Source organism: Rhinichthys klamathensis, unplaced genomic scaffold (genome assembly GCF_029890125.1).
Source record: "Rhinichthys klamathensis goyatoka isolate OS25496 unplaced genomic scaffold, OSU_Roscu_1.1 h1tg000019l_1, whole genome shotgun sequence".
NCBI classification, from domain to species: domain Eukaryota; kingdom Metazoa; phylum Chordata; class Actinopteri; order Cypriniformes; family Leuciscidae; genus Rhinichthys; species Rhinichthys klamathensis.
The window spans coordinates 5,262,194-5,285,492 of record NW_026606570.1 but is presented as its reverse complement, the minus strand read 5'-3'; the positions used below and the strand labels follow the sequence as shown (position 1 = coordinate 5,285,492).

The following is a 23,299-nucleotide window of genomic DNA, read 5'->3' as shown; positions in this document are numbered from 1 at the left end:
TCAAAAACAGTTTTTATATGTCAATAGCCATCTTCCCCTCCACAGGAGACCGTAACGGCAGTCTCAAATACTGCTGTAGCTAACTGTAAATGTCTAATTTAATTAGCTAGTCATCGAGATGTTATAACTGATTAATAAAACTTGAGTGAACAGCGCTTCTCCTTTATATCACTGCCTCCTTGTAAATAGAACACAACTTGGTTTGTTTAAAGGGATAGTTCAGCCAAAAATGAAAATGTAGGCTATAGTCATCATTTCACCCTCAAATTGTTCCAAACCTGTATGAGTTTCTTTCTTCTGTTGAACACAAAAGAAGATATTTTAAAGAATGTTGGTGAAGTTGACGGCACCCATTGACTTCCATAGCAAAAAAAAACAACAACAACAACAAAAAAAAAAACAACAACAAAAAAACTTCTATAGCTGGGAAAAAATACTATGGAAGTCAATGGCTACAATCAACTGTCCGGTTACCAGCATTCTTTTGTGTTCAACAGAAGAAAGAAACTCATACAGGTTTGGAACAACCTGAGGGTGAGTAAATTACGACAACATTTTCTTTTTTGGGGTGAAATATGCCTTACAAAGCGGTTCCCGTGAAACTGAAAGCCTTGCCCTCTAGAAATCATCATCGTCCTCATCATCAAAATGTTATGTTATAGCCGTAAGTTAGTGGTTCCAAAAAAAAAAAAAAAAAAAAAAAAAACAGCAAAAATGAATGGACTCAGTCACAAGTAATGAAACATTGAAAGTCTTTATTGTACTCTAGAAATACTACTACTAGTACTACTAGTAATAATAATAAACCGTCTTTAAACGTCAGTTAAAGTAAGGCTGGAATGTTATGTTCTTTAAGTTGTCTCTATTCACTGTAAACTATGTGGAGTATTTTAACTGTTGTTGGATGACTAAACTTTCTTTTTAAACGGCCTAACTGTAAATAAATCTTTATTTTGCTGTTAAGAAAAGTCAAAATAATCCTAAAACAGCCGATATTTAAATGTAATGGGTTGTTTTCACAATGAGCCACCTGTATTTGTGTCCTGCCCCTTTAAATTTTGCCGACCAATCGGGAAGCTCGGCTGTCTTATAGCACATCCTTTTCCGTCTCAAGCAAAACACTAAACACACAGGCGCTGTATGCTCATCTCCAGGACAACAAAACACCCAGAGAGAGAGAGAAAAAAAACAAAACAATTGCGCAGGTATTCATATTTTAAATAAACAATTATAGTTACCTGATTATTGTGACGATGTGTCTTCATCGTCCGTTTTCCTCCATTCTTTACTGTCGTCCATCCAGTTTCTGGTTTAGCTCTGCACAATTTCCAGGCCTGTTCTAACCACACTAGTTTCCTCGTGTCAACTTAAAACGTTTGTGCTTTCAGAAAATATAGACCAGCATATACATTTAACTATCATGACATTATGTGCCTTATAAATGTTTTAACTAAACACGTGCGTTTGGAATAATAATAATACAGGTAGACACAAATTATATGACTCCCTGCTGACAAATCCAGCATAAACATACCTTATGCTGGTGACCAGTAATGCTGGATTATTTAGCAGGGTTATAAGATTTAAATCTATTATGTCTACTAAATTGTAAATTTTTCTAACAGCATACCATGGCTCAGGACGGGGTGATACTACAATTCAACTTTCCCACGTTTGGGGACTCCATGCTTCAAAAGATGGATGCTCTTCGTCGAGACAGACGTTTCTGTGATGTAGTGATCCGCATCAATGAATTGGAAGTGCCTGGACACAAAGTGATATTTGCTGCTGGCTCCCCTTTCCTTAGAGACCAGTTTGTCCTTCAGGACTCGCATGAAGTACAAATATCTACACAGCAGGATGCAGAGGTTGGACAGAGGCTTCTTTTGTCTTGTTACACTGGGACCCTTGAGTTCCCGGAGCTGGAATTAGTACACTACTTAACCGTTGCTAGTTTCCTACAGATGGGTCATATTGTAGAACAGTGCACCGAAGCTCTAAATAAATTCATAAAACCACATGAGGTTAAAGACGAGCGTGCATCATCTCGACAGCCCTCGGACTATAACGCACAGCGTGGCCCACCAGTTGTGGAGACAGTATGTGATGAAGAGGATGAGGTAAACAATGATGGAGAAGACAACTTCATTGAAGAAGATGATGATGAGGATGATGATGATGATGTGATCATACAGCCCAAGTCTCCGCCTGTGTTTAGAAACTCTCAGAGCAACAATAGAGATGAGGACAGTCCCATTAGCATTGTTAAGGTGGAATCAATAGATGAGCGGATGTCTGATAACTTCCAGAATCGCTCAAGTCGCTCTCCGAAATTGCGCTCACCTGAGCCACAACACTCCCTGATAAACTCCACAGTGGAAACCCGGCCTGCCGAGCTCACTGTTAACCCTGCAGCTGAATATTCAATGTCCCCACCTGGAACCAGTGGCTCCGGGAAGGGGAATCTTTGGGGATGCTCCAGGAATTCCGATAAAGGAATGCAGTGGTACCACCAGTGCCCGAAATGTGCTCGCGTGTTCCGTCAACTGGAGAACTACGCCAACCATCTGAAGATGCACAAGCTGTTTATGTGCCTCTTGTGTGGAAAGACATTTACCCAGAAAGGAAACCTGCACCGGCACATGCGTGTCCATGCCGGCATCAAACCCTTCCAATGTAAGATATGTGGAAAGACTTTTACCCAGAAGTGCTCGCTGCTAGACCACCTGAACCTTCACAGTGGGGACAAACCACACCGTTGTAATTACTGTGACATGGTGTTTGCACATAAACCAGTTCTACGTAAACACCTGAAGCAGATCCATGGAAAAAACAGTTTTGACAATGCCAACGAAGGCAGTTTGCTTGAAGGATTATAAATTCATATTAATATAAGTTACACAGACATAACTTTGTCTTGCAGACACAATTCTGTAAATCAGTGGATCTCAAGCAGAGGGCCGGGGTGTACTAGGGAGCTCGCCTCGGCAAACTTCCAAGAGGGCCCCAGTAAGTCTTAAATGCCTGGTTTCGGAGGCAAGGCTTAAGCCTAGTCCCAGACTAAAATGTATGTTTGAGCTGTTTTAACTGAAAGCAACGTTGCACTGACATATCTTAAAATATGTCAGTGCCATTGTTTTGTCTCAAGATGCACACCAGTAATGTTTTTTTCTAAGGCACGTTAGGTATAAAAGCTACTTAAATGTTTTAATTTAACTAAGCCTACACCTGGTTTAATCTAAGCCAAAATGATTTAAATGTAATTATATTAACATAATCTTAATTGAAATCCTTCAAAACACACAAAAATATAACGATTTACAACATTACATTGACATTATATTTTTTAATTTATTTGTTTTTATTACAACAGTTGTACCAGAGGTACATAACAGCCTATTTAAGATGGCCTTCAAATATTGTCTTGGACAGGGGTGTCCAAATCTGCTCCTGGAGGACTCCAACCCCAACTGAACACACACGAAAGAGCCAATCAAGGTCTTAGGGATAGGCCTACTAGAAACTTCCGAGCAGTTGGAGCTAAACTCTGCAGGACATTGTCCCTCCAGGAGCAAGATTGGACACCGCTGGTCTTGGACAAAGGGCCTTTGAGTAAAAAAACAAAAAAACAATACGGTTGAGAACCACTACTGTAAGTCATTAACAGTACAGTAAATTACAACAATTAAATTACGTGTCTGCTGGTTGGTAGATACATGTGCAGTCAAAATCAGGTTTAATGTCTTTTTTTGCAAACTGCAGGTCAAGGGAGATTAAATGTATTAAACTGATTTTGAATGCTGCTGTGGCATCATTTGACTGTCATATCTTTTGTAAAGATTAAAATATATTGTTTCAGTATATCTGATCTGACTGCATTTCAGTTTTGAACGCTAACGTATTACTTCCTCATTTGCAGACAGCTGTATTCCAACACTATGTGCAACTCTTGGTCTATAATGAATGTTTTCATACTTCCATCTGTGTAAACATGCCAGAATTTGGAGAGAATCACTGTGACTCATTAATAAATAACTGCAGATACTGCATGAAATGTGCACTTGCTTTTGTTAATGTTTGTTATGCGTTTTATATATAAATACATGTGGACAGTTTGCATATTACATTAAGGATTACAACATTCAAATCAGGTCCAATTATGTTTATTTCTTTACTTTTATGGCAGCTCTATCATGGTGGCAGAGTGTTATCGTGGACACATTGCATGTCGACCTCCGTCCACTGGAAGATTGACACCTGTTATAAATGTTGCAGCATCAGATGCCAGGAAGGCGATAGCATGAGCTACTTCCTCTACTTCCCCTGGTCTGCCGAGAGCATGGGTCACCTTGGTTTTCTCAAGGAACTGCAGCAAAGCAAAAAACACATGACGTGTGATTAATTGGAAACGTATATTACAGTGAAATAAACACTCTCGCATTAGATAAAGCATTTGACCTGAGCATACTGGTCCTCATCTAGTCCTGCACGCTTGTGAACTTCTGTTATAATTACTCCTGGGCTGTAAAGACAAAGCATTTCAAGTCATTTTGTTTTCAATGTAGCAATTGTATGGTACATAAAAAATAACAGCAGAAAAAAACTTACCATACTGAGTTGACTCGTACTTGCTTTGATGCTAACTCTACAATTAACATAAGGTGAGAAAACACTTATTTGTACAGTAGTAATGCCCTTTGGATTAATTAAAAACTAGTAGTAGGAGAGACCAGGGCTAGTTGTCACACTGTTTACTCCAGTATATTTCTCAGAGCAGGTTTATTTATAAAGTCAATTTCTGCAAACGCACATAAAATTGGCTACAAAAATATATTTATCCATTAAACCATTAAAGGGTTAGTTCGCTCAAAAATGAAACAATTGTCATCAATTACTCACCCTCCCTTTCGTTCATCTTGGAAACACAAATAATATTTTAAATTAAACCTGAGTAAATATTTTAAATTAAACCTGAATTAAATATTTCTATACCTCCATTGACAGTTCAAGCAACTATCATTTTGTCACTTAAAAAAGTTCATAAAGAGATAAAACTAATCCATTTGAATTGAGTGGTTTAGTCCAAATTTTCTGAAGAGACTTAATCGCTTTATGAACAGATTGAATTTATGCTTTTGTTCACATAAAACATTGACAGGCGAACATAAACAGAAGGCCAAACGAGCTGCGTAACACATGAGAATGAACCTCATTGGTTCGTCGCTCAGATTTTATTCAAAATATCTTCATTGTGTTCTGAAGATGAACAAAAGTTTTTACCACATGGAACAACATGAGGGTGAGTAATTAATGACAGAATTTTCATTTTAGGGTGAACTAACCCTTTAATTCTCCAATAGTAGGTCATGTTGTCACAACGGGATATGCTATTAAACAGCCTATTAGAGTTTCTTTTTTCAGCTAAATTAAAAGTACACAAACAATAATGAAACCAAGCAATTCAAAACAAATTAAACAGCAAAAATGTATAAGGTAATATGCAACAATACCAAACCATTGTTTTGGTCAACAAATATTGTAAATAATATATGTATAGGAACAAGCCTATTAACTCGAAACTGTAGTTGCTGAGAAATAGACCTTCCCCATGTGGCAAATAGGCCCTGTTTTCTGTAAATAATATGAATGATTCTTGAGATGTCACCTCACCAAGAGCAACACAGCGTGTGAATTGGTCGATGGCTGATTTGGACATACAGTAGGCAAGTACACCAGGAAACTATAACAGACAGAAAAATGTGTAAGCATATCAACCAGAGCCTGCTCATAGTTTTATTCATGTAGGGCCCATATGAATAAAACAATGAGCAAATATTTTGTATTTCTATGGTTTATGGCTCATTTGATACGGATGTATAAACTGATCAAACTCACCGATCGCTGCCCATTCACACTGGACACATTCACAATTGAGCCTTTAGTTTCGATAAGATGTGGCACGCAGAGATGAGTGAGATGATATACTGATCTGAAAGAAAATAAAATGTTTGACTTTGTGTCTTCTTGTCCTTATAAAGTCAAAGATCCACATCTTTAGATTATTTTATCGCAGGGGTTAAATAAATCTATAAATCTTTACATAAATCTATTGCAGAGGCTGGGGGTCCATGGAAAGGTTTAGATATATATATAATATATATATATATATATATATATATATTTTTTTTTTTAATTAAACACATAAAAAATATTAAATCAATAAATGAGTAAAATAAAAATAATTAAAACATTACAAACATAACAAAAATTAAGATAAATAAATAATAAATATATTATAATATTATATATTATTACGTATTAAAATACTACGAGTAAAACATGTCAAAATGTAACTTAACATACACTAAATATTTTCCATTATTATAAAACATATTTATAATATTTTACAGTATAAATTGGGTCTTTATACAGGGAACTATATATATGCCTTTTAAATTTTACTTTGGAGCTCCCTTACATGAGGATGGCCATATTTTAGGGTCTGTGGCCTCTAAATGATTGAAAACCCCAGATCTACTAAATCCCATGCAGGTAAACACTCACACAGATGACAGATGTAATTATTTTCATTTTTTTTACCTGACATTAACAGACATGACCTTGTCATACTGGGCCATATCTGTTGTCTCTATACTGCCCATGGCGAGTATTCCTGCACTGTTGATCAGGACATCCAGCTTCCCAAAGTGAGCAATGACCTCTTCAACTGTCCTCTTCACAGTATCCTCATCTGTCAAGTCTCCTGGAACTAATAAGGGCTAAATACATCAGACAGGGGACATAGATGAGTATTTATTTGTAAATAATAATAGCATATTAAAAATTATTTCGGTTGCATTTGACATCTTTAACAGTGTGCTTTACTTTAACTGCTCCACAAGCTTCGCACTCTTTTGCGACTTTAGTGAGATTTTCTACATCGCGTCCATTCAGCGCCAGCCGGGCACCCAGTTTGGCAAACAGTACGGCTGTGCCAGCTCCTATTCCTGAACTTGCGCCGGTTATCAGCGTGACTTTGTCGTTTAAAGAGCAAACCTAAAACGCCAAATCAAGTTGACAGTTTAGTGTGTAACGTAGTACAATTCAGAAGCAACTAGATGTCAACGACAGTTTTTGAATTTCAATTAATAATGTTGAAGTTCTGTGAGTGTTTGTAAACTACACTCGACCTACTTTAAATGCACCTGGAGTTGCCATTTAGATTCGAATGATTTTTAACAGCTCCTCTCTCTGACTGGATCAACTTTTATTTCTCCTCTCGCTCACGTGCTCTTATAGTGAACTAGGCCCTGTCCCAAATGGAACCCTAAGCACTCGCGGTCTTCCTCTGAGTCCGCACTTTCGCGACGTAACGCCGCTTTGAATGTCGGGAAGAAGTCTGCTGTGGAGTCCTCATCAGCGTGGGCTCGGCAAAAGTGCGCATCAAGGGCGCAAATCGACCGCAGAGGGGGCGCTCGCGAGCACCCTTCTGAGATCTAAAAATGACAAATGGGACACACTGCGGTCTCACGGACTTAACGGACACGCGGCAGCCATTGCAAGTCCACAAGACCGAAAGTGCACATGAAGTGTGCCATTTGGGACAGGGCCCTAGTTCAAAGTCTCTGACTAGTTACGTCACCGCGTACCTACCAAGAGCATTTTAAGAGTTCACAGTACATTACTCTATTTTCCGATGAAGTCAATCAAATATTGATTACATTTTTCAGTTTTATTGTGACAGTAATTTTAATATTTCTAACTGATGCGAATTAACTTAAATTATTTTGATGTACTAGCGTGTTTATGTATCATTTCCGGGTTACTAGCTTCATAACGATTTCAAAATTGAAGTCTTTTTTGCCTTTCAAAATCATAGTTCTTACAAACTGCAAAAAACATTCAAAACAAGGAAAAAAACTATCCATTTCGTGAAATTTTTATTTGTCAAAGTACAATATTGCTCAACTGATTTTTTTCGGTCTCATAATTTCACAACATTAAACGGCTACATTTAAAAACACAATGTAAAAGTTTATTGGCGCAACATTGGTGAGTCAGTGTGTACATATTTTTGAAACAGCATGAAAGCTAAAAAAAAATTTCTATTTACAATACAAGGGATTATGCATGTTTCGCATCAATCAACCAGCAAATGGGTTGGCATGGACAGTAACATCCTTAATACGGACATCGTTGAGGGGACGAAAAGTCTTCTCATTCACAGGGAGTTTCTCTAGTTCATCCAGAGTTTCCAGTCCATCTATAATTCTGTAACAAAGGATGAGGTTTGTGTCACAATTTATTACCATTAATACAATACATATAACAGAATTAAATATACCAAAAAATATTAGCTACTTTATTCATTGAAATGATCAATCACATAAAATAATAACTGAAAATAAAACACACTAGCAAACATACTTTCCAAAAACAGTGTACTTCATGTCCAGGTGAGGCTGTTTTGCATATGTGAAGAAGAACTGTGATGCATTTGTGTTTGGTCCATTATTTGCCATGGCCACGACACCCCGGACATTGTGCTACAGAAGACAGACATTAAAGGGAGGATTGAGTTTGATAAGACTAGACAGATGTCGAAATTGAGGTTTAAGTCATCTAGTGCAGACATAATTAACTTGCTTGCTGGATACTGGAAATATTACTTTTACCTTTAGCACAGACTAGATTGGTTGAGAGGTTAACAACATAGACTAATGTGATTTCTTCTGGCAACGTACAAGTCACAATATTCCTAATTTAAATAATTCCCGCCCAAGGAATATGCCAAAAATGGGACGAGGCCTAGATGAGTTGTTGAAACTTGCGGTTACGTTAAGAGCCATGACATTTCTGAAACACGCTCAAAGCGGTTGACCAATCACAACACACTGGTCCAGGAAAACAATCTGAGAACATTGCGTTTTTCGGAAGGAGGGGCTTCATAGAGACCAGAACTAAACAGGGCTGTGTTTCCCAAAAGCATTGTACCTAAGTTGTTCACAGAGACCATTGTTGGCTATTGTTCGACGATCAACTTAGGCTTACGATGCTTTTGGGAAATGCAGCCCTGAAGGTGATGATACACAGGGCAACTTTTTGAGCAATGTTGCAGGCAACGGGCAACCAGATGAGACACAGGGGCCACGACCAATCAAAATTATCCATATAGAAATTTCCCAGGAACATTTCTCAAAAAGTTGCCCTGTGTATCATCACCTTGAGAGTTACTGGCAGGCTGGGAAGAGAGGTGCTGCAACAATGTAAAATATGTGAAAATAATGTGTTTTTTGAACATTCAAGCATGAAAACCTATTCTAGTAGACCCCAAAAACAAAACCAAGACTTTGAAAAAGGTCATAATAGGTCCCCTTTAAATCACCAAATCAAGTCATAAGGTTGACCAAGTATTTTCACACTTGCAACATCAGACCTTAAAATTCAAACTCATGCCTGACTTCAGTACAGTTCTTTTTTTTTTTTTTTTGTATAATATATTTAAGTATAATAATGCACAACAATACATACTTTCAGATGTTCACTGAATTCATCTTCAAACTTTCTTCCCCAAATACTGGTCCCTCCTTTGCCTGTGCCTGCAGGAAAAACATAATTTTCATAAATTAATCAACCAAATACTAGGCTGGATGTGTTTAAAAAAAAAAAAAAAGATAATATTTAAATATAATAATTATAATTATATATATATATATAAAAGATAAAATATTAAGTATTCACGCATTTTACAACTGTATGAGCTTAAAAAAACGGCAGCTTGACTTGGGTTTTAAGAAGGAAAAGAAATCTCAGACCAGTTACCTGTTGGGTCTCCAGTCTGGACCATAAAGCCCTTTATGTTTCGATGAAAAATACATCCACTGTAAAACCCACCAGCGCACAGTGCAATAAAATTCTAGGAGAAAATTGAATTAGAAATGAACAAACAGATATCGTTTCTTCAAGAAACAACGTTTAGGAAACAAGGAAAAATAGTCTTACCTCGGAGCTTTTTGGGCACTTCTCACAGAACACCTCTATTTTAATATCACCAAGGTCTGTATGCAGAGTGACAGCCTGCGAGATGATGAAAGGGTCATCTTATTAATATAGTATATTCTATATAATAATAAGCTTAAATATAAAGTGTTACATTTTCCCCCGTGATTTTCAACATTCACATATATGTAAAGAGCAATCTTACCATCTTTTAAAGCACAAGGTAAAGTTTACTGCTTCATGTGGGCAAGCAAACTCGCTTTCTCGGTGTTTCACTGTTAAACTTCGATGGCACTGAATGACTCTTCTTCTTCTTTCTTTCTTTTAATGGCGGTTGGCAAACACCTTTTAAGTGTGCATTACCGCCACCTTCTGATATGGAGTGTGGATCACAATAGCCTTTTCTCACAAATAAATACATACATCCATAACAAAACCAATATATAACTTCATAAATATCTAATACCTTTATTAATATTCATTCCTTATCATTATTATTAAATACAACTTTCTAAGACATCTAAACTCATATCCTTCCACTAAGCCCTGTTTTACTCAAAAACACAAATATCGTACATGCCCTGAATTCATTTGTAATATTTCCTTCATTTCAAATTTATTTATTTATTTTCTAAACCAGTCTTTCAGCCCCATCCTTTCCTCCTTATACCTATGACAATTAATAATTACATGTTCTACTGTTTCGTTAATTTTACTGACCTCACAAAACCCAGTTTCATGTTTCACTATTATTTTAAGTGTACTATTTAATCCAGTATGCCCAAATCTCATTCTCGAAATAACGTCCTCTTCCCTTTTATTCCTATTATTCTTTCTCATTCCTCCTACCCTCTTCTGGATACTATAGTACATTCTCGCTTTTGTTTCTATATTCCACTCCTCCTGCCACTTCTTTCTCATTTCTGCTTTAATTATGCTTTTAACTTCCGCCTTACTATAATTTATTACCATATCTCTGTTTTTTTTGGTTGCACTTTTGGCATATTTGTCTGCCAATTAATTTCCTTCTACTCCTATATGTGCTGGAATCCAGATTAATTTTACTACTACTCCTACTCTATTAATTAAACAGCTTGTGCTATTTCCAACAAAATATCATGTCTTGCTTCCGATTGCATATTCTTAATACTGGTTAACGCGCTACTTGAATCTGACCCTATTAACACTTCCCTTGACCTACTATTTTCAACCCCACTCAAGGGCTAATAGAATGGCCAGCATTTCTCCTGTATACACTGACATTTTATCATTTACTCTCTTATTTAACATAACATTCACTTCTGGTATAATGAAAGCAGCACCTACTCTATTATCTTCTGTTTTTGATACATCTGTATATATCTTAATAAACATCGAATAATTCTCCTCTATGTATGAATGACTCATTGGTTCCCCTTTATCACCCGGTTCCAACAGCAAGCGCACGCATGCGCGCACACACGCACAAACTTAAAACTACCAGTCTATCCAAAAATAAGTCATTTTTGAAAACGACAATGCTAATTCCTAGTAGCTATACAAGAGCAGATAAACCTGACAAAAAGTATTAATTATAAAATAATCAGGACAAATATTAAAAATGTTTTTAGTGATTTTTATTGACACACTAAGTAAACAGTGTTTATTCACACTGTATGGCTTCAAACATTTTGTGGCATTTACTTTTTATTTTACATCTTAGTTTGCAAAAAATATAAACAAAATAAAAATAGTGGGTTTATAGAATACACAAATTAATGAAAGCATCAACCATAAATATATCAAATGGTTACAAATATGTTAAAACTGGAAACAGCACACAAAAACTCAAATAAAGACATTAAAAAAAAAGTGTTGATCTTCAAATGTACAAAGTTGAACAGCACTTACCTGAGTAACAAGTTGTGAAATTCTATTAGCTTAGTTTCCAATGTGTACAATATAGTATATGGAAGAAAAACAAATTCTACAATGTTTCATATTTGAGGTAATATGAGAAAACATGCAACAAGCCATGATCAATAACCTATCAACAGTAACAGTTTGTTAACAAACTGAATATGGGCATTAAAATAAGACAAAACAGCTATGTTGATCATACTAGAGCAAATAAGTGACATCTGCACCACACACTCAAAGTTATACACAACATTTCACTCAATACTTCTGATTGTCTTCTTAACGGTGCGATGTCACACACTGTCATGAGAATAACATGTCACAAGTAGAACGATAGAGAACATTTAGTGTAAAGTTGAGGGAACTAGTCTATTTTAATTTGAGTATTTATATGTCTGTTAACTGAATACAATGTATAAACAACCTTTACAAAGCTTATTAGAAATGATTAATTGACAAATCTTAAAACGTTTTAAAGTGAGCAGACCGATGAAAATAAGGTGCTGTATTTGTAATGTACAATGTAATCAAGGCTTTTTCTAACTTATTAGAAAAGTAATAATAACATGCATATGCTTTATACAAAAGAAATACATGTAGATAGAGAGTGATGCAGACATTAACACTATCTCTTACTGTACATTTTATAAAAGTTCTTAGTTTTTGCATCAGTTCATAAATACTGCAAACATCACTTATGTAATCATAAGTACTCCGTAACTCCGCTAACAAATTAAACCAATAAAGACAATGATTTAACGAATACTGTAGACAATAGCAACTTACTATTGGGGGGGGGGGGGGGGGGGGGGGGGGGGGTATTGAATATCGAAATATGCATGTTTCTAATGACAAGAGATGACATCAATATGTCAAAAAGACTGTACAGCTTATGTGCTGGGTAATGTATATGGCATGCATAAACAAACAAACAAAAAAGTTAATTGGTGTCTTATGTTTTTAGAATATATTAACCAGTTATTTACATTGATATGACCAACAATTTCAAGTAAACAAAATGTATTATAGAAGTAAACCCTAATCGGGTTGAATTAGGAGTCTTCAACGGTACACATGTATTTAAGAAAAGGTAAAAGTAGAGTGATTTCACAGTAACACTTACACAGTAACACTGGTATAAAATACAGTAGAAATGTTTATAATAAAATACTATAAATGGATAGTGTTTGTGTATGTTAAGGCAAAAATTAACCGCACCATAATCCTGATGTAATATTTGGTCTGCTCACTCCTCTGTGTCAAACAGCAGAAATGTCTATGTTACAATAAAAAAACGACATGCCATATTGTGAAACACTTACCTTTTTTTGCTTTGTTTTCCAGGAAAAATTCTGATGAACCCTGTAAAATGTGACAAACATGTATAAATGTCATTTTCTATTGCTCGGTTTGAATTCTTCTCCTCACACCATTTAAAAACTTCACGCAGGTAAGTGCTCTCAGGTTTATGCATCTGCTTCAAGAAGCCTCTTTTTCAGTTCTCCACAGCTGCTCTTTGACCTCGGAAGGTAAAGTGTTGAAAATATTGTCCTCCACAATAAGACCACTCTTCTTCAGCAATCTACACTCCCCAAGTTCTACAGGAAGGCATTCGAGCCTGTTGCCCCTCAGCTCCAGCTGTGTCAGACTGGTGAGCTCCCCAAACCGAGAGGGTAGAGACTGCAGGCAGTTGTTTCCGAGATTCAGTGTTCGCAATTTCTTACACTGAAACAACTCAGGGGGGAGTGCTTCAATCTACGGGGAAAATGAAAGCATAAAAGAGAACAGAGATCAGAAAACAAAGTTGACTGGAAGTACAATCACATTACAATCATTAGTGTAATTTTACAAGAATGTACTACTTGAATTTCAACAGAAGACCAGTAGCGCTTTTCCTTCATTCTTACACCAGTTATATTATTATTACAACCGCATTTCCATAAAAGTTGGGACATTTAGTAAAATGCAAAGAATCTCTGACTTGTTCATTCTGATTTGTTAAAACTGACACAAGTACAAAGAAAAGATTTCCAATGTTTTCACTGACCAACTTAATTGTAATTTGTAAATATAAAAATTGATTTTGATGGCTGCAACACTCCCAAACTATCTTTTTATGACAGAGGCAAAATAAAAGTGAAAAGACTACATCATATCCAAGTTAAATTGTTTTAAAACAGTCCACAATTAGCAGGTAAATTGGTAATAGGTGAGGGCATCATGATTGGGTATAATAGTACCATCCACCAAAGGCACAGTCTTTGCAAGCACTTTGCGCCAAATTTCATAAGAATTGTCAAACAATTCAAAAATCACAGCAAATTTAGGCTTTTCATAACCTATAATATTGTGAAAAGATTCAGGGGATCCAGAGAAATCTCAGTACATGTAGAGCAAGGCAGGAAACCTCTGCTGAATGTGCGTGACCTTCGAACCAACAAACTGTCGTGCTACTCTGTTAAATACAGCCACATGGGCTCGGGAGTACTTTGTAAAACCATTGTTACATAACACAGCCTGAAGCTGCATCAAGAAATGCAACTCGAATCTCTGTTACGCAAGGATAAAGCTATACATCAGTTCTATGCAGAGATGCCGAAGAGTTCTCTAGGCCTGAGCTCATCTCAGGTGGTCCAAAAGACAGCGGATATGTGTGCTGTGGTCAGATGACCCCATGTTTCAGCATGTTTTTGGGAAAAACAGACATCAACTTCTCAGTCCCAAAGACGAAATGGATCATCCAGTCGTTGCGACAGGTATAAAAGCAAACATCTGTCATGGTTTGGGGATGCAGTGCAAATGATTAAAAAGTTTAATTAAAAGGAAAGCTGATGTGACACAGTGGTAAACATGCCTCTGTCCCAACTTTGAGTGCATTGCAGCCATCAAAATAAAATAAATTATATTTACAAAAAGCAATTTCGTTGGTCAGTGAAACCATGTCAGAATTAACAAATGACAGATTCTTGATTTTATTGCATTTTACAAAATGTCCCAATTATTTTGGAAATGGGATTGTATCTATTGTTATTATTGAGTAATTATTATTTTAATAATAATTAAAATTGCTTTTAGGCCTGCTTTTAATAAAAATATAAATAAACAAAAAACACAACATCTGCATCAGTGGCAATTACAAAAGCTATGAAGTGCTATTTTCATTTAAAAACTGAAACAAGAAACCAAGCTAAAATAAATTTTCACGACTCCAAAACTGGCCACAAATTAATAATCATTTTAGTTTTTGATATGTGGTATTTTGTAAAACTTAATTTATACAGTCCTAAAAAAATAAATAAAAAAAACCTCTGAAAATAAATAATCTAAAAGTACTAATATCAGTCTGAAAACTAAACAAAACTGAAAAAACAACAACAATAGAAATAAAAGCAAAATTAAAACTCAAAACTACAATAGCCATGAACTTGACTTACCCTATTGGCAGTTACAGCAAGGTACTGAAGGTTTTGCAGAATTCCCATTTCTGATGGGATGTCAGTCAGATTGTTATGGCTCAGATCAAGAAACCTCAGCTTCCGGCAGAAGAAGAGCTGATGTGGCATTTTCTCAATCTTGTTGCGGTTCAAATAGAGGCGCTCAAGGTTGATCAAAGTACCTATCTGGATAGGTATGTACGCAATCTGATTATACCACAGCTTTAGACAAACAAGTCGATGAAGATGCTGAAAACTAATGATCTCCTCAATGGTTTTCAGGTTGTTGTCCTTAAGATCAATCTCCTGTAAATTGTGCAGGCTGAAGATGGAATGTGGTATGCGCTCCAGATCGCAGCGGACAAGCTCCAGCTCGGACAGGTTCACCATCTTCTTGAAGCTGTTGAGCACCATCAGCTTGGTACCTTCGTTGTTGATGGACAGCTTCTGGAGGTGCATTCCAACATCCGTGACCACCTGAGGCAGCTTTGTTAAGTTGCTTTTCAGTCTCAAAACCTTTAGTCGCTTCAATTCTCGTAAACCGTCAATGACGATGTAGCGATTGTTGTCAGCACTAAGGTTCCCAGTAAGGTGCAACTCGCTTAAATTCTTCAAGCTGTAGATCCATAAAGGAATCTCCTTTATGTCGGTGAACTTGATGTGCAAAGATTTCAGGTTCTCTCTCAGAAATGCGAGCGCTGGAGCCTCTATCCTTGCTGGCGTGTGGTACAGCCACATCTCTCTGAGGTTAGTAAGCTGGGCAATGATTGGTGGGATGGTGACATCAGGAATGAGCTCAAGCTTCAGAACCTCCAACTCCACCAAGTCAAAGACAGTGTCTGGAATCCCAGTGAGCATGAAAAGGTGGAGCTCCAACTTCTCTTGGGAATTTTTGGTGATCCTCTGCCGAAGCTTTTCCAAAGTCCATTCGTTGTTGAGGTTCAGCTGGCGAAGTTTGTTCTCGCTGACCTCTGAGAGGAACACCGCAAATCTCTTGGAATACAGGGGGTCGTACTGGTCAATCATATGCAGCATGAAGGCGAAGTCGTTTTTCACATCTGGGATATCGCTGTAGCTGCTCTCCTCTCGGATAGACTCAAACGAATACTTCTTGAGGGAACGTCGAAGCATCCAGCTGAGGGTGTATACACAGATCATGCCATACACGATAACTAGACTGATGTAGAAGCAGGCTAAAATCTTGAAGAGAGTGGCCAAGGGATGGGCACAGTTGTACATGCGATAACCAGTCAGACTCTCGATGTCCACATTGCAGTCAACGCTGAACTGAATATTGTGTACATAGTATCCGGTATAGCAGATAATAAGGATGAACTTAACAACTTTGATGATAGTCTGTCGGATGTAGAGTCTGTAGACTATATCGCCTTCTTCAACGTGAATTCGAAACTTCTTTACCTTCTCAAACAACGCCTTGGCTTGTTCACCTTCCTTTTTGTCCAGGACACCAGTCTCGGAGTGGTCCACGATTCCTTGTTCAATACGAGATCTGGTTGCTGACAGCATGGGAACACTCGCTTCAACGTCTTCGCTAACATACGAAGCCTTCTTATCGAAGGAGCCATTCATTTTCACCAGCGCTTTGGGATCGCTTTCCTCCACGACAGTTTCAGACAGAGCTCGTGTGGTCCATGGCGAGTCAAAACATTTCAGGAGGATAGACACAAAATGTTCCAGTTTTGAGCTTGTCCAAGGGAACTTGAACCAGAAGTTACTGCAAGCCAGAAAGATGAGCGTATGCAGCAGCACCAAATATGGGAAATACTTAGCAAACCAGTGAAGCTTGTTTTCATAGCACACAGCATCGACATAGTTGTACTGGTGTCGATCAAGGTCATACTGGATTCCTTGGGGTTCAAGGGTCAAGGGCACAGAAAATGTTGAATTGAAATACTTCCTACAGGTCTTGTTAACTACCCATTTGCAGGGCAGGCAGATCATCTTGTCCTGTGTGACCTGAAGAGTGCCCCCAAATACTGCAATCATCAGCATTACGACCGATAAATAGTCTGTGAACACGTCCCACCATGGCTTTAGGATGCGATATGTAGGTTGCGTGTCCACAAAGTAGCGCAGCTCAGTTATGGGGATCATGATTTACCTGAAATGAAAATATGGGCATTGTCATACAAACAGCATCTATACTTACAAATTATGCCTCGAAACAAAATTGTCACAAAATAACTCTATTCCAACATAAACATCTGAAACATATTTTACCGAAGTCGAGGACGGTTGTCTTCTCCGGCTGCTACACAAGAAGCCTCCGCCAAAAGAATGCTCTGGCTTTCTTGTCATCTATTATTAGCCATTTCCGATAATAACACTGAAGAATTGTCTCCTCTGGCTTTGGAGAGTCCGTGACCCCAGGATTCAAATCCTGTTTGTCTAAGGCAGGGCAGTGTCTGAAGCAGTGTCTCCTCAGTTAGATCTTACCTAATACTCCACATGTCCATTCAGGAACTGACACTCATCACAGTCCTTTTTGTCTGGATGGGACACAGATATCCTGTCGTGAGAAAAAAAAAAAAACATACAATACAATGTCAAATACGTCCACTATGCATTTTTTGAGAGCCATTTCAAAGCAGTTTTAATCTCCCCTGAGGGAAAAAATAACAAGTTGTAAACTTATTTCCTTTCCATTTACTTGAAACATTTATTTTAAATGACATAACTGACTAGTGATTATAAGACACAAATTAAATAAGCAAAACGTTTTTTTGTTTAAAAGACAAAATGACAATAGATATTAATTGAAAGAAGATCATAAGGTGATATAGATGTTGATCGACAAATATAAGGGAATAGACAACTGGATTAAACCAGTTCATTTCTGAATCCTCTCAGCTAGATGCGAGTCTCCCACAGTTTAAATTCAAAATATTGTTATGAACTGAACACAATAGTAAACAGGGCCCGTGCATACTGTTATGTGTGATTATGACGAGACTCGCCGCTCAGCATATGAATGACTGCATCTGCTAATATTAGTTTGCTGCTTGTCTTTGTATAAAAGGGCAGAGTGTCTTTGTTTTCCCCGTCGAGGGAAACTGATCGGCATTTGACAGGATCATGTACTCACCCCGCTGTGTGCTGCCAGCCCTGCTCCATGTGCTTGTTGTCGGACTGATGAGCTCAGGAAGCCAGAAAAGAAAGTGTCCGAACCAAGACAAACAGTGCAAATTGCAATCTCAGCTGTGCAGGGGTCATATTTCATAATCATTTCATTACACTAGAGGGCAGTGCGATCTGGTTTTAGATTTTGTCTTCAGCTTCACGTCTCATTAGCGCCACGCACTGGATTGGAGCTGGAATCACAACCTTCATACCATTTTATTGTCAATAACCATTTTATTTGTCAATTGTCTTTTATAATGTTTTAATTGTAATGTTTTAATACTTTTATCATCTGCACTATTATCATATTGTGTGTACCTCTTAAATAACATTTACAGTTATATGATACGTATAATTTTTTTCGTTACAATAATTTCAGCAAGTTTATTGCTAATATTTTGTCATTTTCCACAATGATAAATATATGGCACTAAATAGTTAGACAATCCTTTAATATTTAGTTGTGTTATGATGAGCAATTATTATATAATTTATGTATTATAATTAACACTATACTAATATATTATTATACTAATAGGCTATATAATAATAATAATTATTATTGTTTAATTTTCCTTCTTATTACTATTGGAATTAATAATTAATTAAATTAAAAATTAATAAATGCTGTTTAGCTATCATTGCATTGGGTGCAGTAATGAGAGGAAGATGGTTTGTTTGGGAATGTGTGTGAAAAAGACATCTTTGTTTATTTATTATGATGTGAATCATTGATTATTGTTCACAAGAAGACGACTATTGTCAGACACAAGATACAGACTATAGAGTGATGATATCTAATTAATAGTAGATTTAAATGGCAAGAAGCAAATTACTTATTGAAATCACTTGTTGTTATGAAAATGTTTAAGGTAATGTGCCAAGGCTGCAGGACCCAAATTAGTAACACGAAGGATTGTGACAATTCTAAAACTCTCAACTAATCCTTTTACAACCAATTTTTTATTCTTTGTTACATTGACCTATTATCTTTATTGTAGATTGGTAACACATTCCATCAATTATCTTTATACGGCACTATTACTTTGCTTAATATAATGTGCAACAACAGGCCCAACCTGCCACATACAGCTGTGCCTGTGTGTTCTTTATGAACTCTTTGAAGTTCATTTTGATCAGCTGTAAGCAGAGCAAAAACCTCAAAATTCTACATTTCCCACAACAGGAGGCTTAAACAAAGACCACTTCATCCAGAAAGGCTGCAGGTTATGTCAACAAAGCTCCAAACTCTGATTGACTCTGTTGAATGGGCTTCTAAGCTTACTTAAAGTCACCATGAGTCAACATTTACAATTCTTATTTTTTTTACATGGAATATTGCAGTATTTATTGTATATGATTTATTTGTAAATTCCCCTATCTTGCAACAACATCTCTTTTCTTCTTTGATGACGTGTTTATTGGTGTGAGGGCGGGACAACAGCAATAGCAAACCACAACGATCCAGCAATCCAGTCAATTCCCAATGGACAAAATCAAGTCCCACATTTATTCTTGTTAGCATTTAAACACTTTAAGCTGACTGAAATTGCATCAGTTCGACTTTAGCTAAGTTGAAACAGACCTATTGAGAACCGAGCTATCGGCTTCGTCCAACATGTTGGCTTCTGCGTTTTGCACATGCTCTGAAAGGCAGCGATGACGCAATTTTAATTTAATCCACAAAATATTTGATTAGTGTTATTTATGCTTTGAAAACTTGTGTGGATCGACTGCATGTGAACATCCTTATTACTTAATGTAAGAGATAGCCTAAATAGCATATAAAAAAGACCTACAAAAGTCTGAAAGGTATGTTTTGTTTTTCTTTATTTCTCTTTTGGCTTTTTTGTCACTGGTTAAAGGAATAGTTGACAAAAATATTATTTAATCATTTAGCTTTGTTAAGCAAGATTTTCAGTGAATAACAGCTTAAATTTGAGTCCATTCCTCACATAAAATTATCATATCGCTTATGGCTACTTATTATTTTTGGAGCTCATAAATTCTGAAAGAAAGTCATACAGGTTTGGAACAACATTCGTGTGAGTAAATTATGACATAATCACCATTATTTAGTGGTTAACTATCTCTTTATCTCTCCAGTGAGGAAAGTCTAGAAACTGTGTTTGAAATGTGAAATGAGATTTCTAAATCAATAACAGGACAGTCTATAGCACATCTTTGTATTTCCATTGTAAATGCTGTTAAGGGGCGGTCATACACACAATTTCTTCAGACACTGCTAAGGTCATCAGTACTAAAAACATGAATTTAACAAATAAATCCAAAATATGAAAATACACAATCTACTCCATTTTCCTAGCTGCATTTCCTCAAACTTTATGCTTTATGCAAAGTTTATGCTTTTTTAATTCAGCTAGGAGCCACACGTCTTCACGCGACACACATTTTGCAGGTCAGAGTTCACCAAACTTTGGAATTTCTTTGTCTCTTCGCCTCTTTTCTCTGGATTTCTTCATCTCCAGCATTCACATGACATTGTGAATGGAAGTGAATGATTGAAAGTCCATCTATTTCCTGCACAGATATAGAAATGAAGTCAGATAAGTATAAGAAAAAAACACACACATTTTTTAAGACCCACTCAACCCTGACAACCCACCCAAGGTTTTTTTTTTTTGATTGACATTCAAGTTCCCGGTTGGTTTTGATCTGACAGCTGCAGGCTTGAACGTTTCAGTGACCTCAGTGGTTCCCCTCACCAGGTGGTCCTTTCATTCCAGTGAATTCCTTGCAGCTATTTATCATCAAAGATGAGAGGGAATAGTTAAAAACAATTTAATATAGGGTTTCCCCTCATCCCCACAAAACAACATCCAGCCAATTAAACCATTCTGTGAATTCTTGCAAAAAGATATTTCTCCTCCTGTCCCTTTTTGTCATTTCAGCTGCCAAGCTGTTTCTCTCAGTGCTGAAGCCCCCTTTCTGTAATACTGTGATTGTCATTTATGCTAAACACCTCTCTCTCTTCCCAAGGCAGTCTCATAATAGAGCTCGACTCTGAATGGTGCCCTTATTCCCAAGAACGAAAGACACAAGAAAGTTAAAAAGGGGCATCAGACTCGTGAAAAATGTGGTTTAGGCAATGATGTAAAGTGAATTGAGCTTCGAACATTGGGGAAATAGGCTCATGGATGCTAAGTGGAGAAGAGGGAATAAAGTGTGCTTTTAGTTCACCAGACTGAGTGAACCATTCAAAGGAATGCTGTCCGCCACTTGGATTTGTTCAAGGAACAATAGGCATTCAAGCATTCAGAGATGCTAAATTGAAATGTTTTCTCATAGACTATGACTACACAGTGCTGTCTGAGCAGAATCAGTTCTTAGACTATATCACGATCTTAAAAAAAAAAGAAGCAAACAAAAACAACAGACAAACTTAGCACTGGGTTTGACAATAAATCCCCAAAAACTGACAGAGGTTTCAGTACAACATGGGGTAACACTTTACTTGAAGGGATGTGCATAAGACTGACATGCCACCTTCATAATCATGACATGACACATGTCATGAATATGAAGGAGGTTTTATGCATGTTTATGACAACTGTCATTAAGTGTCATTCGCTCAATTATGACATTTTTGATGCAAATATGACATTGTTTGAGATGTCTTTGTTATGACACCTTGACATAAACCAATACATCATAACCTGTCAGTGTCTTGGTAATGACAACTTGACATTACCAAGACAACATAAATTGTCATTAATACGTCATGAACATGACATAGCAGATTAATCATCAAACTTAAGAAAGCACTTAGCTTTATCGGTTAACATTACATTCAACTGTCAGGTGGATGGTTTTGACATTGGCTGTCATGAGGCCATTATAACATTTTAATGACAAATTCAATGTGTACCACTGTAGTTGAGGTCAAGAAAAATATTCATGACACAGTTATAATGGCCTCATGACAGCCAATGTCAAAACCAACTACCTGACAGTTTAATGTAATGTTAACCCATAAAGCTAAAGTTTCTTAAGTTTGATAATTAATCTCCTATGTCATGTTTATGACATATTTATGACAATTTATGTTGTCTTGGTAATGTCAAGTTGTCATTACCAAGACACTGACAGGTTATGATGTATTGGTTTATGTCAAGTTGTCATGAAAAAGACATCTCAAACAATGTCATATTTGCATTAAAAATGTCATAATTGAGCGAATGACACTTAATGACAGTTGTCATAAACATGCATAAAACCTACTTCATATTCATGACATGTCATGATTATGAAGGTGTCATGTCAGTCTTATGCACACCCCTTCAAGTAAAGTGTTACCCAACATGGACATTTGTATTAATAATATATTTCACACACAGTGGACTCCTATTTGGACTCCTAAGACACATCTAAAAATGTCTGAATGTCATTACATTAGATACAAAATGACACAAGAGCTGTTCTCAGAACTAATTTCACTTTTCTGAACCAATTTTGCAATGACTTTTAATGAAGTGGTCCAAAGGTGGTTTTTAGTGGATAGTCAGTTCTCCTCATGTTCACACAAGTGTCCTGTAACCAGGTGTAGTTCATGTTTTTTTGTGAAATGTTTTTCTTAAAAGGCATGTTCGCACTTTGTTTAAAATAAATGTCATGTTTTAATAATTTTATATTTAATACTAATATTACAATTTAGTTTTTAGGTGAGCTTAAAGGGATAGTTCAGTCATGGAAATAATTCTGTCATCATTTACTCACCCTCAAGTTGTTCTGAACCTGTATTATTTCCTTCTTGTGCTAAAGGAACTTTGCTATGGAAGTCACTGCGGACCAGCAACTGTTTGGTT

At 36.7% G+C, this 23,299-nt stretch overlaps 4 protein-coding genes across 4 annotated transcripts in view; 1 reads left to right on the top strand and 3 right to left on the bottom strand.

The window, feature by feature from the left end:
* The first annotated feature begins 1,118 nt into the window (after nucleotides 1-1,118).
* zbtb26 (zinc finger and BTB domain containing 26) lies at nucleotides 1,119-3,175 on the top strand. The gene is made up of 2 exons (XM_056236665.1): nucleotides 1,119-1,205; nucleotides 1,626-3,175. The coding sequence occupies exon 2, from the start codon at nucleotides 1,632-1,634 to the stop codon at nucleotides 2,877-2,879; it is 1,248 nt and encodes a 415-aa protein (XP_056092640.1). The 5' UTR covers nucleotides 1,119-1,205; nucleotides 1,626-1,631; the 3' UTR covers nucleotides 2,880-3,175.
* Nucleotides 3,176-4,147: 972 nt separating this feature from the next.
* The window catches only part of zgc:101858 (uncharacterized protein LOC449555 homolog), a 55,657-nt gene continuing 36,505 nt past the window's right edge, over nucleotides 4,148-23,299 (bottom strand). Inside the window, exons 2-9 of the mRNA XM_056236738.1 lie at nucleotides 7,195-7,219; nucleotides 6,886-7,056; nucleotides 6,601-6,779; nucleotides 5,896-5,989; nucleotides 5,671-5,740; nucleotides 4,609-4,645; nucleotides 4,459-4,522; nucleotides 4,148-4,366 (exon numbers count right to left, since the gene is read on the bottom strand). Coding sequence (XP_056092713.1) covers nucleotides 4,208-4,366; nucleotides 4,459-4,522; nucleotides 4,609-4,645; nucleotides 5,671-5,740; nucleotides 5,896-5,989; nucleotides 6,601-6,779; nucleotides 6,886-7,056; nucleotides 7,195-7,218 — 798 coding nt within the window. The 5' untranslated portion in view covers nucleotide 7,219 and the 3' untranslated portion in view covers nucleotides 4,148-4,207. The remainder of the gene's footprint in view (nucleotides 4,367-4,458; nucleotides 4,523-4,608; nucleotides 4,646-5,670; nucleotides 5,741-5,895; nucleotides 5,990-6,600; nucleotides 6,780-6,885; nucleotides 7,057-7,194; nucleotides 7,220-23,299) is intronic.
* The window catches only part of ppil3 (peptidylprolyl isomerase (cyclophilin)-like 3), a 242,276-nt gene continuing 226,986 nt past the window's right edge, over nucleotides 8,010-23,299 (bottom strand). Inside the window, exons 2-7 of the mRNA XM_056236783.1 lie at nucleotides 10,205-10,232; nucleotides 10,003-10,077; nucleotides 9,823-9,916; nucleotides 9,532-9,599; nucleotides 8,428-8,546; nucleotides 8,010-8,271 (exon numbers count right to left, since the gene is read on the bottom strand). Of these exons, the coding sequence (XP_056092758.1) occupies nucleotides 8,145-8,271; nucleotides 8,428-8,546; nucleotides 9,532-9,599; nucleotides 9,823-9,916; nucleotides 10,003-10,077; nucleotides 10,205-10,207 (486 nt within the window). The 5' untranslated portion in view covers nucleotides 10,208-10,232 and the 3' untranslated portion in view covers nucleotides 8,010-8,144. The remainder of the gene's footprint in view (nucleotides 8,272-8,427; nucleotides 8,547-9,531; nucleotides 9,600-9,822; nucleotides 9,917-10,002; nucleotides 10,078-10,204; nucleotides 10,233-23,299) is intronic.
* On the bottom strand, nucleotides 13,241-18,582 carry lrrc8ab (leucine rich repeat containing 8 VRAC subunit Ab). The gene is made up of 4 exons (XM_056236526.1): nucleotides 18,439-18,582; nucleotides 17,574-17,862; nucleotides 15,333-17,454; nucleotides 13,241-13,653 (listed from the first exon to the last, which is right to left on the bottom strand). The coding sequence occupies exons 3-4, from the start codon at nucleotides 17,445-17,447 to the stop codon at nucleotides 13,378-13,380; spliced, it is 2,391 nt and encodes a 796-aa protein (XP_056092501.1). The 5' UTR covers nucleotides 17,448-17,454; nucleotides 17,574-17,862; nucleotides 18,439-18,582; the 3' UTR covers nucleotides 13,241-13,377.